Source organism: Pan troglodytes, chromosome 3 (assembly GCF_028858775.2).
Source record: "Pan troglodytes isolate AG18354 chromosome 3, NHGRI_mPanTro3-v2.0_pri, whole genome shotgun sequence".
Taxonomy (NCBI): domain Eukaryota; kingdom Metazoa; phylum Chordata; class Mammalia; order Primates; family Hominidae; genus Pan; species Pan troglodytes.
In genome coordinates this window covers 39,258,689-39,272,421 of record NC_072401.2, presented here as the reverse complement: position 1 = coordinate 39,272,421, position 13,733 = coordinate 39,258,689, and the positions used below count along the sequence as shown (strand labels likewise).

Genomic DNA, 13,733 nt, shown 5'->3' with positions numbered 1-13,733 from the left:
CACTTCTTTTTGAATGATTATCTCTTATTCTTTTAAACATTTATATTTCATTTTATCATTAAAGTTTTTGCTATGCACGCACTACACAGGTGCAGTTAGGCTTAAAGTCTAAGTCTAGGATTCTAGCTCCTTGAGAAATGCTTGTTTCTCTTTTTTTCTCTCTTTTTATTTTTTTAATTGAGACGGCATCTCCCTCTGCCGCCCAGACTGGAGTGCAGTGGTGCATCTTGGCTCACTGCAACCTCTGCCACCCAGGCTCAAACGATTCTCTTGCCTCAGCCTCCCGAGTAGCTGGGACTACAGGCGCGAGCCACCACATCCGGCTATTTTTTTTGTATTTTTAGTGGAGACGGGGTTTTACCATGTCTGCCAGGCTGGTCTCGAACTCCTGACCTCAGGTAATCCGCCCACCTCAGCCTCCCAAAGTGCTGGGATTACAGGTGTGAGCCACTGAGCTCTGCCACTTGTTTCTCTTTTATGTTTCCACTTAATATCTAAACCCATCTGATGCAAAAAACAAAACAACAACAAAAAACAACAAAAAATTGATGTGAAGAAATTGTAAATCTATATCATTTCCTCTGCCCTACACATAAAAAGTCTAAAATTGATGAAGAGGTAAATGCAACATTTTCATCAGTTAATCATTCTCTAGACTTAATAAAAACATTTCTGGCAATCAGAAAAGGGGAAAAATCTTTAATTGATTTCTCAGGTAATTTTTTTCCAGATATTGTACATAAAGTGTTCTTATGCTCTCTATTTGGATGTTTCAGGAGACATACAAATGAAATACAGTACATAGACAAATGAAATGCTAATAAGAAGTAGGATGATATTAAAATACCCTTACTTTGCCTGTATGGAACAAAGGCAGTCTACTCCATCGGGGAATCAAAGCAAATGTGAATAAGAGGTTTCCACCTTGCAAAACTGTGAGCTTCATTTGCCCTGGAGAGAACTACTAGGCAAGGCTTCACATGACAGTGCCTGTAGGGATGTCCACGGGGCTGTGAAGCGGGTGTATTGTATAGAACATGCAGCTGCAATGAAGGCGTGGAGCTCAGGAGAAGCAGCCACTGACAATGCCCCTCCTGGCTGCAGGGTCTTCTGTGCAGCCTCCCATGGATCGATATACCAGTTAGTTAAAACACACATCAGTATTTTCTGTCCTTTAGCAACGATGATGATATTTGCCACCAGCGAGTGTGATCTGTGAGGCGATTTTAAAATGCAGTCCTGGGATTCTGCTGTATTGAAACACCTTTGATTTTCTATTTGAATACTTCCAAGCTTTGTAATTATGCCATCATGTGCTCGTGATCATAAGAAATTAATTTTAAACTAAATATTCTTCAGTATCCCTTTTCATATATATTTTCACCTCATATACATAGTTTGGGATAAAATAGTGTAAAGAGTATAGGAAAATGCAACAAATTAAAGGGTAGGACATTAAATAAAACACCAATTTACCTTGTTCTTCAAAGTTTTTAAGGTTCAAAAATTTATTGGTATTTTAAGCCAGTGGTCCCCAACCTTTCTGGTACCAGGGACCGGTTTCATGGAAGACAATTTTTTCACGGACTCGGGGTAGCGGGATGGGGGTGGGGGATGGTTTCGGCACGAAGCTATTCAACCTCAGATCATGAGGCATTAGATTCATCAGGCATTAGATTCTCATAAGGAGTGCACAACCTAGATCCCTCGCATGTGCAGGTCATAACAGGGTTCGCACTCCCATAAGACTCTAATGCTGCTGCTGACCTGACGGGAGGCAGAGCTCAGGCAGTAATGCAAGCTCTGGGGAGCAGCTGTAAATACAGATGAAGCTGTGCTCACTCACCCACCGCTCACCCCCTGCTGTGTGGCCTGGTTCCTAACCAGTGCCATGGACTGGTACTGGTCTGTGGCCTGGGGGTGGGGACCCCTGTTTTAAGCAGTGTAAGAATTATTCTTTTTCAGAATATCTACCTCTACTGGGATAAGATCACGTTTCTTTACTGTGAGCACACAGTAGGTGCTCAATAAATGCTTGTTGCAAGAATGAATGACCAGCCAGGCACGGTGGCTCAAGCCTGTAATCCCAGCACTTTGGGAGGCTGAGGCGGGCAGATCACGAGGTCAGGAGATCGAGACCATCCTGGCCAACATGGTGAAACCCTGTCTCTACTAAAAATACAAAAAAAATTGGCTGGGCGTGGTGGCACACGCCTGTAGTCCCAGCTACTCAGGAGGCTGAGGCAGGAGAATCGCTTGAACCCAGGAGGCGGAGGTTGCAGTGAGCCGAGATTGTGCCAATGCACTCCAGCCTGGCGACAGAGTGAGACTCTGTCTCAAAAAAAAAAAAAAAAAAAAAAAGAATGACAATATGTTCCTATTTTTTACCATAATAGGTAAAATCTATAAGTAGTGTTATTTTTGCCTGCAACATTTATGTAACAAAACAAAGTTCAGTTTTAGAATTGATTTAAAGTAATACTATAAGAATGGAACATTTAAAGGTTGAAACATAAAGGATTAAACAAAAGTCTAAGGTCTCCCCATGAGTTTCTAAATATAGCATGCTTAACCAGGAAAATGAACACGAATATTTGTAAATAAATTTCAGATGAAAGGAAATTTTCAATATAAGCTGTGTAAGTTTAAATTAACATAAAGAAAACACAATTGTTTGTAAAAACAATTATACACATTGAGAGAAATGATAACTCTCTCTAAATTTGCATTCTCAATATTGTCTGTGCAAAATTGCTTGTAGTGTCCTCAAATGGATGTCTGTGGCCAGGCGCACAGAGAACATCCCCTTAAATGGTATATATTGAGGCAAGGCGGCCAGCTGTCTCCTTTAACTAGATGGAGTCTGGCCAGGTCACGGCTGTGCTTTCAAACAACTGGTCTGGATATGTGAGACCTGCAGAACAGGCAGCAGCAGCTGGAAGGCATCCTGTATGTACGTTGTACTGTTGCAGCCCTGTGAGAGGAGAAAAATGAGGTTGAAGGGTTATTTTCATAGTTCAACCTTGACAATACTTCCAATTGGATAATGTTCCCACTCTTCAACCCACCCCCCAATATTGGATTATATTTATCTTGCAATATTGGTGCTTAAAGCAAGTGTAAACACATGCTTTTGGATGGGGCATGTCCAGCTCTCAATTATCTATACTAACAGAGAGAATAATTCACTCAAAATGAGGCAAATCATTTTCATGGAATTTTTTTTTTTTTTTTTTTTTTGAGACAGAGTCTTGCTCTGACGTCAGGCTGGAGTGCAGAGGCACGATCTTGGCTCACTGCAACTTCCGCCTCCCAGGTTCAAGCGATTCCCCTGCTTCAGCCTCTCGAGTAGCTGGGACTACGGGCGTGCACCACCACGCCCAGCTAATTTGTTTGTATTTTAGTAGAGACAGGGTTTCACCATGTTGGCCAGGATGGTCTTGATCTTCTGAGTTCGTATCCGCCCACCTCGGCCTCCCAAAGTGCTGGGATTACAGGCATGAGCCACTTCTATGGACTTTTAAGATCCATCAGTGTGTGTACTTTCTTGGCCCAGGGTATGTCCTGTCTTATCTATCTCTTTCCCAGATCAACCCTACTGCCCTGAAATAACACAAAAACACTGTATGAAGGAGCTCAGTTTGTCCCACCCTACAGATAGATAAGCAAGAATGGTCAACATAAAGCTAACTGGAGATACTATTGGGCAGTTATTCATGGCAAACTTGAACACTGTTATCCTCCTATGCATGGTACTTTATGTTTGGTTGGGATAGCTGAAATTATTATTCCTGTTTTGTGGTGCACTAACACACAGTATTGGATGGAGAGGCCATTTAAAGGTTAGGGTAACTAAAACATGTGAAAACATCTATTGGGGAAACGGAAAAAACATTTGACCTCATATTTCTCATACCTGACATGGTAAGTTAATTTTAGGCCTTCTGGGTGGCCAAGGGAGAGATTTTTCTTGTACCACATTCTGCCTCTGACTGCCAGGGTTTTCTCTTAGCTATGTCTGTTCCTCCAAGACCTGCCCCTACAGCTCCTATTCCTTCTGGCTGATGCCATCCCACTGTGCGGCCGCATCCTAAACAATAATATTCAGTGCCATCACTTAGTTATTTCTGTACCTTTGTCGTTTTCCTTAACAGTAAGGTACAAGTCCCCAAAACAATGATATAAATATATAGGTAGCTGATATGGTTTGGCTGTGTCACCACCCAAATCTCATCTTGAATTTTAAGTCCCACAATTTCCACATGTTGTGGGAGGGACCTGATGGGAAGTAATTGAATCATGGGGGCAGGTCTTTCCCGTGCTATTCTCGTAATAGTGAGTAAGTCTCATGAGATCTGATGGTTTTATAACGGGGAGTTTCTCTGCACAAGCTCTCTTGTCTTGTCTGCAGCCATGTGAGATGTGCCTTTCACCTACCACCATGACTGTGAGGCCTCCCCAGCCACGTGGAATTGTGAGTCCATTAAATTTCTTTCTTTTGTAAATTGCCCAGTCTCGGGTATGTCTTTATCAGCAGTGTGAAATTGGACTAATACAGTAGCCCTCCTGAACTTTTGTAATTTCCAAATTTTGCAATGGAGCCACTTCAGAAAGCAAAATCCTATGATATATGCATTGCCCATGTTCAAACTTAGCTTGTTAACACCTTGTGCCTTCAGCTGGGTGCCCCGTGGCTGTTACTTATAGTTTAGCCCCTAACAGAAGATTTTCCTCTACCAATCTTCTACCTTTCCTCTACAGGTAGAACACAGTGCCTATGATTCAAGAATGAGAAATCTTCCTGGACCTCTTCTCTCTTAGGCTACCATTTCTGGCAAAGACACAGCAGTGTTGGTTGGGGCAGCTTTATATCAACACAACTGATGCTGCAAAGTCCTAGTGAGTGGGCAGGCCACAGAGTGAGAAGTCACAGAAGATGGTGTCCCTTGTCATTGACTGGGCATAGGCTAAACATTCTCCTTGTCATTGTTGCCAGCTTGGACATTAGACCCAGCTAAACCAAAGGTTATTCTAAATAGAAGGAAATGCCCATTTTTATGAAAATCACCGATGAGCAATAACCCCTCATTGCAGCCAATAATCATAGTGTTAAATCTAGTGTCAAATTTGGCAGCAGAAATCTGCTTCTGCTGGAGGAAACAGTGACAGAAATAACGTGCAAGCTTAGCATTTCTTTTTATAATCAGGAATTCTTGAAAATTAGGTATTGTTGCTTCATCAGAGGGTTTACAGCTGGTTGAGCTACACAAATTTACTCAAAAAAGACCTGATGATGAGATTCAGAATTGCAATAACATTTGCTGTGGGGGAAGAAAGGCAAAAAAAAAAAAAAAAGTAGTTCTAACATTTACTTTGATTCAGAAGCACTTTCTCTCCAGAGGCCACTTACCTCTAACAATACACTACTGATCATGGGGTTAAGGACCTCGGCCTTCTTGTTGCTCTGTGGAATCAGAAGTATGAAATTGACAGATTAGGTGCTCATACTACAAGGCTTGCCACGTAAAATGTAATACACTAGCTTTGTTGAGGGATCTCTTGCAGAGGAAGAGGAGGGGAAGCAGAATGCTTCCTACAGACCAGGCTTCATACCCGCTGCTGCACCTTTTTAGTCTCATTTAATTGCAACGGAAATCCTAGGAGGTAGGCAGGTATCATGATAACCCGAATTTAAAGAGGAGAGAATAGGGATCAGAAAGGTTGAGTAACTTGTTTAAGGTCACATAGCTAGAAATTGAAACCGAGACCTTTTTCACTATGTAAATTTTGTAGCAGGTCTGGGATAAGAGTGAAGTGAGGGAGGTTGAGTTGTGTAGGCAGAGTGGATGCTGTCTTTACTTAAAATTTTGATATTTTGATGATCATAATATTTTGGCACTTTTATTTTAAAATATATTTCATTAAAATATCTATCTAGATTCCTGAGGTTTTTTTCTGTTTCTTTTTTGGGCCTCCTTCCATTTTGCAGGTGAGTTAAGTCCCTCACTCACCTAACCTAGTCTAAGCCCTGGTCTACTCCTTTTTTTTCTTTCTTTCTTCTTTTAAATGCAAACATAGAAACTTGGTTATAGGGCATCTTCTAGAAGAGCAGCAAAATTAAGACATTCTTAAATATAACTTGAAAACAGGTCTGCAGATCCACATTTGAAAAATGCAAATATACATAAAGCAGAGAGTACAGTGCCTGGTATAAAGCAGGGGCTCAAAAAATGAAAGGCAGGCCAGGTGTGGTGGCTCAAGCCTGCAGTCGCAGCACTTTCAGAGGCCGAGGTGAGTGGATCACCTGAGGTCAGGAGTTTGAGACCAGCCCGGCCAACATGGCGAAACCCTGTGTCCACTAAAAATACAAAAAAATTAGCTGGGCATGGTGGTAGGTGCCTGTAATCCCAGCTACTCAGGAGGCTGAGGCAGGAGAATTGCTTAAACCTAGGAGGCAGTGGTTGCAGTGAGCCGAGATGGCACCATTGCACTCCAACCTGGGTGACAGAGTAAGACTCCGTCTAACAAAAAAAAAAAAAAAAAAAAAAAAAATGAAAGTGAAAGGCAGAGTTGGTATCATTATCTTTGCTTATGCTATCGGTCTATCAATCAATAGTCTTCTCTGTCTAAGAGTTCAATCTACTCTTAGACCATAAACCATTAAAGGGATTGGAGAGAGAGAGGATGCAATCTTAATAAGTCAGCTTCTCTTATAGTACCTGGAAGAGTTCAGAGTAAACAAAAATACATAAATTAAATATATCTTCCCAGAGCAGCCCACTTTCATTGACGTTACTCTACTGAGGGTGAAGTAATGTCTTCCAGGGGAAATCATGATGGAGCCTTGGGAGAAACCTCTTTAAAAACCCAGTCATTTTAGTAAGTAACCAGAAAATCCATTATGGTATTTGCTTTCATGTTTATTTGATTATCAATAAACTCTAAAATATAATCAAATGAGGGCAATAAGATGACATTGGTTTTCAGAATCAATGAGGTGTGCAAGCAATTTAAATAGAGTCTAGAGAGCAATACACACTCATTAACTTCAAGTTATGAATAATGGCTGCTTTAGAGAACAGAAACACTGACTTGATGTAAATGATTCATCACAGCACAAGATCAGAGGTATTGCTGTGGTGAGATGGCCTTTCTAAATTCTATTTTAGATTCAGGTTTTTCTTCCCCATAATGATAACCTGTGTGGTCCCGATTTTGTTCATGCAAACACTTGTATGTGTGTGTGTGTGTACATATAAATATATATGAAAGTTCAAGTGCACAGCCATCTGCCACAGCCTTGCTACATAAAATATGGGCCATGGATCAGGAACATTGTCATCACCTGACTACTTACTAGAAATACAGAATCTCAGCCTCATCCCAGACCTACTGAATAAGAATCTTCATTTTAACAACATCTCCAATTGATCCATGTGCACCTTAAGTTTGAGAAGCACTGTGCTGGGATACAATATGCAGAAGGAATGGAAAGCAATACCATGAATACTAGTAGGTAAATTAATATTTAACACATATTATGCAAAATATAATACAAACATGCACACAGACATTCACACTCTCAAGCCTAAACAAACACAGAGAACCAAAGAGTTGGTGTCTATCTGATGTATCTGGTGGATAACCAACTGGGAATTAGGAGATCTACTGAGAGGCTTGAGTGAATCAATTCACCCCTCTAGGCCTCCGTTTCCTCACCTAGTAAACTGTGAAAAGGGTAACAAGAGGGTGCAATAGAGCCTTAGGAACGGGTGTCACCAAGGCTATTCCATCTTGATTAAGACCTCGCACCTCTCTGCAAGCCTAGTGTTTATATCAAAGTCCATGGATATCAGGTAACTTGGACCACACGAGGGTGCAAATGCATTTTGTCCAGCCTATCATATCAATGAGCTTCCACCTCCCTTGTCATTCTGCTTGTATACAGTGAAGCTCTATTGCTGAAGGCCTGAAATTAGACAAACATAAAAGGTGTTGTTTTACAAAATAGGAGAAGCAGGTCAGATTTCTTGACAGCAGAATGAATAGGCAGTGTGTAGCTCACCCCTTATTCACAGAGTCACTGACAGAAGTGTGGGGGACAGGTGTCTTTTTGGGTGACAGCCAGGTCCATGGTCATTTCTCATCTTTTTAGAAATGCTCTTGGCCTGAGGAGGAGGAGGGGGCATGCCCCAGAAGCCAGGTAGGTCTGCAGGTTTGCACAATGAGACACTGTCCCCAGGTGCTGCTGAGTGAAGCCAAGGTGGACATGTGACCCATGCTGATGAGCTATTCAAACCTTTTCACCCAGGAACCAGGAATTTGAATGGAAAGACACAGGGTTAGGAACTGCTGTCACTGAGTCACATTAATAGCAGCACATTAGAGAAAGTATGTGTAGGTCGGGCGCCGTGGCTCACACCTGTAATCCCAGCATTTTGGGAGGCCGAGGCAGGTGGAGCACCTGAGGTCAGGAGTTTGAGACCAGCCTGGCCAACATGGTGAAACCCTGTCTGTACTAAAAATACAAAAAAGTTAGCTGGGAGTGGCGGCCCACACCTGTAATCCCAGCTACTCAGGAGGCTGAGGCATGAGAATCACTTGAACTTGGGAGGCAGAGGCTGCAGTGAGCCAAGATTGCGCCACTGCACTCCAGCCTGGGCGACAGAGCGAGACACGGTTCCAAAAAATAAAAAAAGAGTGTGCCTGAGCTCTGGTGCTGGGTCCCCACAGCGGTTCATTTCCCCCACTGCCTTTCATAAAGCCTCCTTTCTGTCTAAATTTTTTAGAATGTGTTTCTGTTGCTTCCTGGTATGGTTTGAATTGTGTACCCTGCAAAAAGACATATTGAAGTCCTAACCCCCAGCACCTCAGACTGTGACCTTATTTGGAGATAGGGTTGTTGGTGGTGTGATAAGTTAGGATGAAGTCATATTGGTCATGCGCTAACCAAATAGGCCTGGTGGCCTTATAAGCAGAGGGAAATCTTGACACAGACATGCATGGAGGGAAGGTGATGTGGAGACACAGGCAGAAAGCAGCCATGTCAAGACACAGAGAGAGACTGGAGTTTTGCAGCCACAAGCCAAGGAACACCTGGGGCTACCAGAAGCTGGAAGAAGCAAGAAAGAATCCTAGAGGCTTTGGAGAGATCAAGGCCCTGATACCACCGTGCTTTCAGATGTCTAGCCTCCAGAACCACGAGAAAATAACCCAGTTTATGGTACTTTGTTAGAGCAGCCCTAGGAAACTAATATACTTGAAACCGAGAAAACAACCTAATTAGAATAAGAAGTAAACCTGCTGTTTCTCATGGAGAACATCATTAGACTTTGCATCCAGTGTTTTAAAGAGAAAAAACAGGAAGGTGAAAGGGAATATTTTCCACTTTTCTCTGCGCCTACTAAGGTGAAGCTATATAACATGACTGATTTCCAAAGAAAATAACCAGAGGCCACGCCTCCAAGTGAATGCTGAGCCTTTCAGACTTGTTACCCTGATAATAGAAACACTTGAGCCAATCAGTAACATTTTTTTCTTTTGGTTAAAGTCAAGTGCCACAATGAAGCAAAGAAAACTCTTATCTCTGCCAGGCGCGGTGGCTCATGCCTGTAATCCAGCAGTTTGGGAGGCCGAGGCAGGTGGATCACTAGGTCAGGAGTTTAAGACCAGCCTGGCCAACATGGTGAAACCCCGTCTCTACTAAAAATACATAAGTTAGCTGGGCGTGGTGGCGTGTGCCTGTAATCCCAGCTACTTTGGAGGCTGAGGCAGGAGAATCGCTTCAACCCAGGAGGTGGAGGCTGCGGTGAGCCGATATTGTGCCACTGCACTCCAGGCTGGGCGACAGGGCAAGACTCAGTCTCAAAAAAAAAAAAAAAAAAAATGAAAACTCTTATCTTGCATGGCTTATAAAGTAGGCTCTGAGGGCAACAGTGAATATTCAAAATTAATAATTTTACCAGAGATTCTGAATTACATACATCACAGATATTAAGTAATAAAAGGAACCTGCATCTGACACTTTAAAAAAAACAAACAGGCCAGGCGCGGTGGCTCACGCCTGTAATCCCAGCACTTTGCAGGGCCGAGGTGGGCGGATCACGAGGTCAGGAGATCGAAACCATCCTGGCTAACACGGTGAAACCCTGTCTCTACTAAAAATATAAAAAAATTAGTCGGGTGTGGTGGCGGGCGCCTGTAGTCCCAGCTACTTGGGAGGCTGAGGCAGGAGAATGGCGTGAGCCTGGGAGGCGGAGCTTGCAGTGAGCCGAGATCGCGCCACTGCACCCCAGCCTGGGCACCAGAGCAAAACTCCGTCTCAAAAAAAAAAACAAAACAAAACAAAAATCAAACAAACAAACAAACAAAAACAAAGAAAATAAGGTCCACAGAGGTTTGAAAACTCACTCACCCAACATCTTGTAAGACTGAGATGGCAGATTCAAGGCTAGAACCCAGTCAGGAGAGTCCTAAGCTGCCTGTCCTTAGAGAAGTTACTCTTGGCCTGACTTCAGCTTCCATCATGGCATAGCTTCAGTTTTATGGAGCTACTAAAGAAGGCGCTGCATCTCCACATTTCCTCACAGACATACTTCCCTTTAAAAAGGTGAAAAAAATTCAAGACTGTAATCTTACCCCAACAGTGGTTAAAGAATTCGTAAACTTCTTTGATAAGGAGGCCACTTCATTGCACATTGCAGTAGTTAATCTGAAAGAAGAAAAAAAAAAAAGGCTTGGATGTTTTCAATAAGGTAAAATAATTTAACTGTCACGACCATTTCTGATACTAATTCACTATGACATTTAAAAGAATGCCACACACGCTTGAAGATGCTCTACAGAAATGTGCAGTCAGGCGGTTTTCCTTAATCATCTTCCATGATTCACAATCACAGTTTAATCTAATCCTGGTTTTCTTTCCATGCTTAATTAAAGAATAATCATCCAACTCACTTGACCTCTTTTGGAATCAAAACCATGTGCAGGAAAATACCAGGCTTGAGCTCCACATGTGTAGAGCTTATACACTCTGGCCAGATGGCTGGTTTCCAGCTTTTTGGTCATTTCAAAATAATCATGAACATTCACTGAGGCACTATGTTAAGCACTTTTGTGTGCCTAATCATATTTAATCCTCAGGGTGACCTTATGGGTTATATTATTATTTCCATTTTATATAGATGGAAAATCGGACATTTAAGAAAGTTAGGTGGCACAGTGGCTCATGCCTGTAATCTCAGCACTTTGGGAGGCCGAGGTGGGTGGATCACCGGAGGTCAGGAGTTCAAGACCGGCCTGACCAACATAGTGAAACCCTGTCTCTACCAAAAATACCGAAAAATTAGCTGGGCGTGGTGGCAGGCGCCTGTAATCTCAGCTACTTGGGAGGCTGAGGCAGGAGAATCACTTGAAGCCAGGAGGTGGAGGTTGCAGTGAGCCGAGATCATGCCATTGCATTCCAGCCTGGGCAACAAGAGCAAGACTCCATCTCAAAAAAAAAAAAAGTAAGAAAGTTAGGTAACCTGCTTAGGACATGCAGAAGAGGAGGGATTCAAACTCAGGTGTCTCTGGATAGTTTGATTATGTTTTTATTATATGCTTCAAAATAAAGATCCTGTACAATATGTAGAATGTGTTTTTAATACTGATATCAAAATTCCAAGTTTATGCTGGCATTCCACTTCTAGAACTTTATCCCAAGAAAACAATGCAAGATACACACAAATATTTAACAAAAACAACATTTATCCTAACACTATGGATGATGACAAAAACTGAAAACAATCTGATTACCTAATAATGTAGGTAATGTCTGATATTTTTCTATCAGTTAGTGCATACAGCACTCATGAATAGTGATTAAAATGCTATGGGAATGATAACCCCAAGTTAAGAATCTTATATGTTAAAATATCTAGTAAAGTCAGTAGAGGTAAGTTTTGCTTTGATAAAAGAGGCCTTATCTAATATATATAGGTTTTATGAGCTATATCCACCCATCCATCCACCCACCCACCCATCCATCCAAAACTTTTCTGCAGAAAGGGCCAAGAGTAAAGCCAGGAGATATCCCAGAGCCATTCAGTCTATGTTCTTGGGCAGGTGGGTAGGGAGGCACTTATTGTACAGGCAAATCAGGGACTGGGTGCAGCTTGGTAAGGTCAGGACAATCAGGGCTAGGAATCAGAAAGGAGCAAAGAGTAAGGTCACTATCCATACCTAGGGGCTTCTGAACTTTGGCCCTCTTCTTTCCAATTCATACTGCAAAGATAAACCAGTACCTACAGATTGTCCTCAGCATTTTCGACTTCCCTGACTTTGTCCTTTCCTCTTCCTTCTAAATGTTTAGTCAAGTGCATATTCTTTCTAGGAATATTAAGGTGGGGATTCTGTGGTTCTTATAATAACTTTGATTTTTATATTTTTAGATATGGAAATCTAGACTAGATGACGGATCTTTACAAGTGAGGAAAAATGCCGCCAGTACAAAGACACTAATGCTGACTTTTTGGAAGATCTTTCCACTAAAAACTTACTCCCCAACCGACAATGTCAAAGCAGTAATAAGCAAAGACTAGTTAGCTAGCAAATTGAGTGTGCTGAGACCTGTGTGTGTCCATTCCTGGAAATTTTCAGGGGCTCTATTTTGGCTCCTGTGTCTGTCTAATAACACGAGGGTACTTAGGCCTATGTTAATTTTCCACATCACAGTATACAGCCATGTGCATAAAAGTTAAAGGCTTATTTTTCAGCTCCATACCAACTATTTTCATGAATGCTCCATATCAACTATTTTCATGTATATTCACTAGATTGCATATTCATATATGTTACACATATATTTTAATTTTACTTAATAAACTAATGATAATAGCTATTATTTATTGAAGAACATGATATAGGACAACACATACGTGCACACATACAACCCACAGTGAACTGGTTAATATTAGTGACCATCATCACCGGAGTTCGGAACATGGAGACCTGGTATAAGTCCCCAGGAGCAGTGGAGTGTATTTGCCTATTTTGTGAATCTAGCTAGAAGTTACATTAAAGTGTCCTTTCTCTATTCATGTCTATGTTGGAAATGTAATTACCCTCCAAAGGTTTTACTTCTAAGACTTTGATCTATTAAATAAGCACTTTCATGCCTCATGCAATGATTTAGTGTGTTTTCCCTTAAATCTCTTCATAAATAATTCCTAGAATGGCTAGTTAACTCTTCTTCTTGCTAACATAATGCATTTGTTAAAGAAATCCTTATTTCTGGCTGGGCGTGGTGGCTCACGACTGTAATCCCAGTACTTTGGGAGGCCGAGGCAGGCAGATCACAAGGTCAAGAGATGGAGACCATCCTGGCCAACATGGTGAAAACCCATCTCTACTAAAAATACAAAAATTAGCTGGATGTGGTGGTGCGTGCCTGTAATCCCAGCTACTCGGGAGGCTGAGGCAGGAGAATCACTTGAACCTGGGAGGCGGAGGTTGCAGTGAGTTGAGATCGTGGCACTGTACTCCAACCTGGTGACAGAGTGAGACTCTGTCTCCAAAAAAAAAAAAAACAAAAAAATCCTTATTTCTTAAGATGACCGTAGAACAATGGAATTGGTTGACTTGAAATTTGAATCTTTGGCCAGGTATGGTGGCTCATGCCTGTAATCATAGCACTTTAGGAGGCTGAGGCAGGAGGATCGCTTGAGCTCAGGAGTTCAAGACCAGCCTGGGCA

General features: G+C 42.0%; 1 protein-coding gene across 4 annotated transcripts in view; it reads right to left on the bottom strand.

The window, feature by feature from the left end:
- Window positions 1-684: 684 nt before the first annotated feature.
- Window positions 685-13,733, bottom strand: part of FAM114A1 (family with sequence similarity 114 member A1) — a 78,081-nt gene continuing 65,032 nt past the window's right edge. For 3 of the 4 annotated variants that reach the window (XM_009447506.4, XM_009447507.4, XM_024356066.2), the window contains 3 exons: window positions 10,639-10,711; window positions 5,411-5,464; window positions 685-2,974 (listed from right to left, as the gene is read on the bottom strand). In XM_009447506.4, coding sequence (XP_009445781.2) covers window positions 2,873-2,974; window positions 5,411-5,464; window positions 10,639-10,711 — 229 coding nt within the window. In that variant the 3' untranslated portion in view covers window positions 685-2,872. The remainder of the gene's footprint in view (window positions 2,975-5,410; window positions 5,465-10,638; window positions 10,712-13,733) is intronic. The other variant, XM_016951450.4, reaches the window with a different exon arrangement.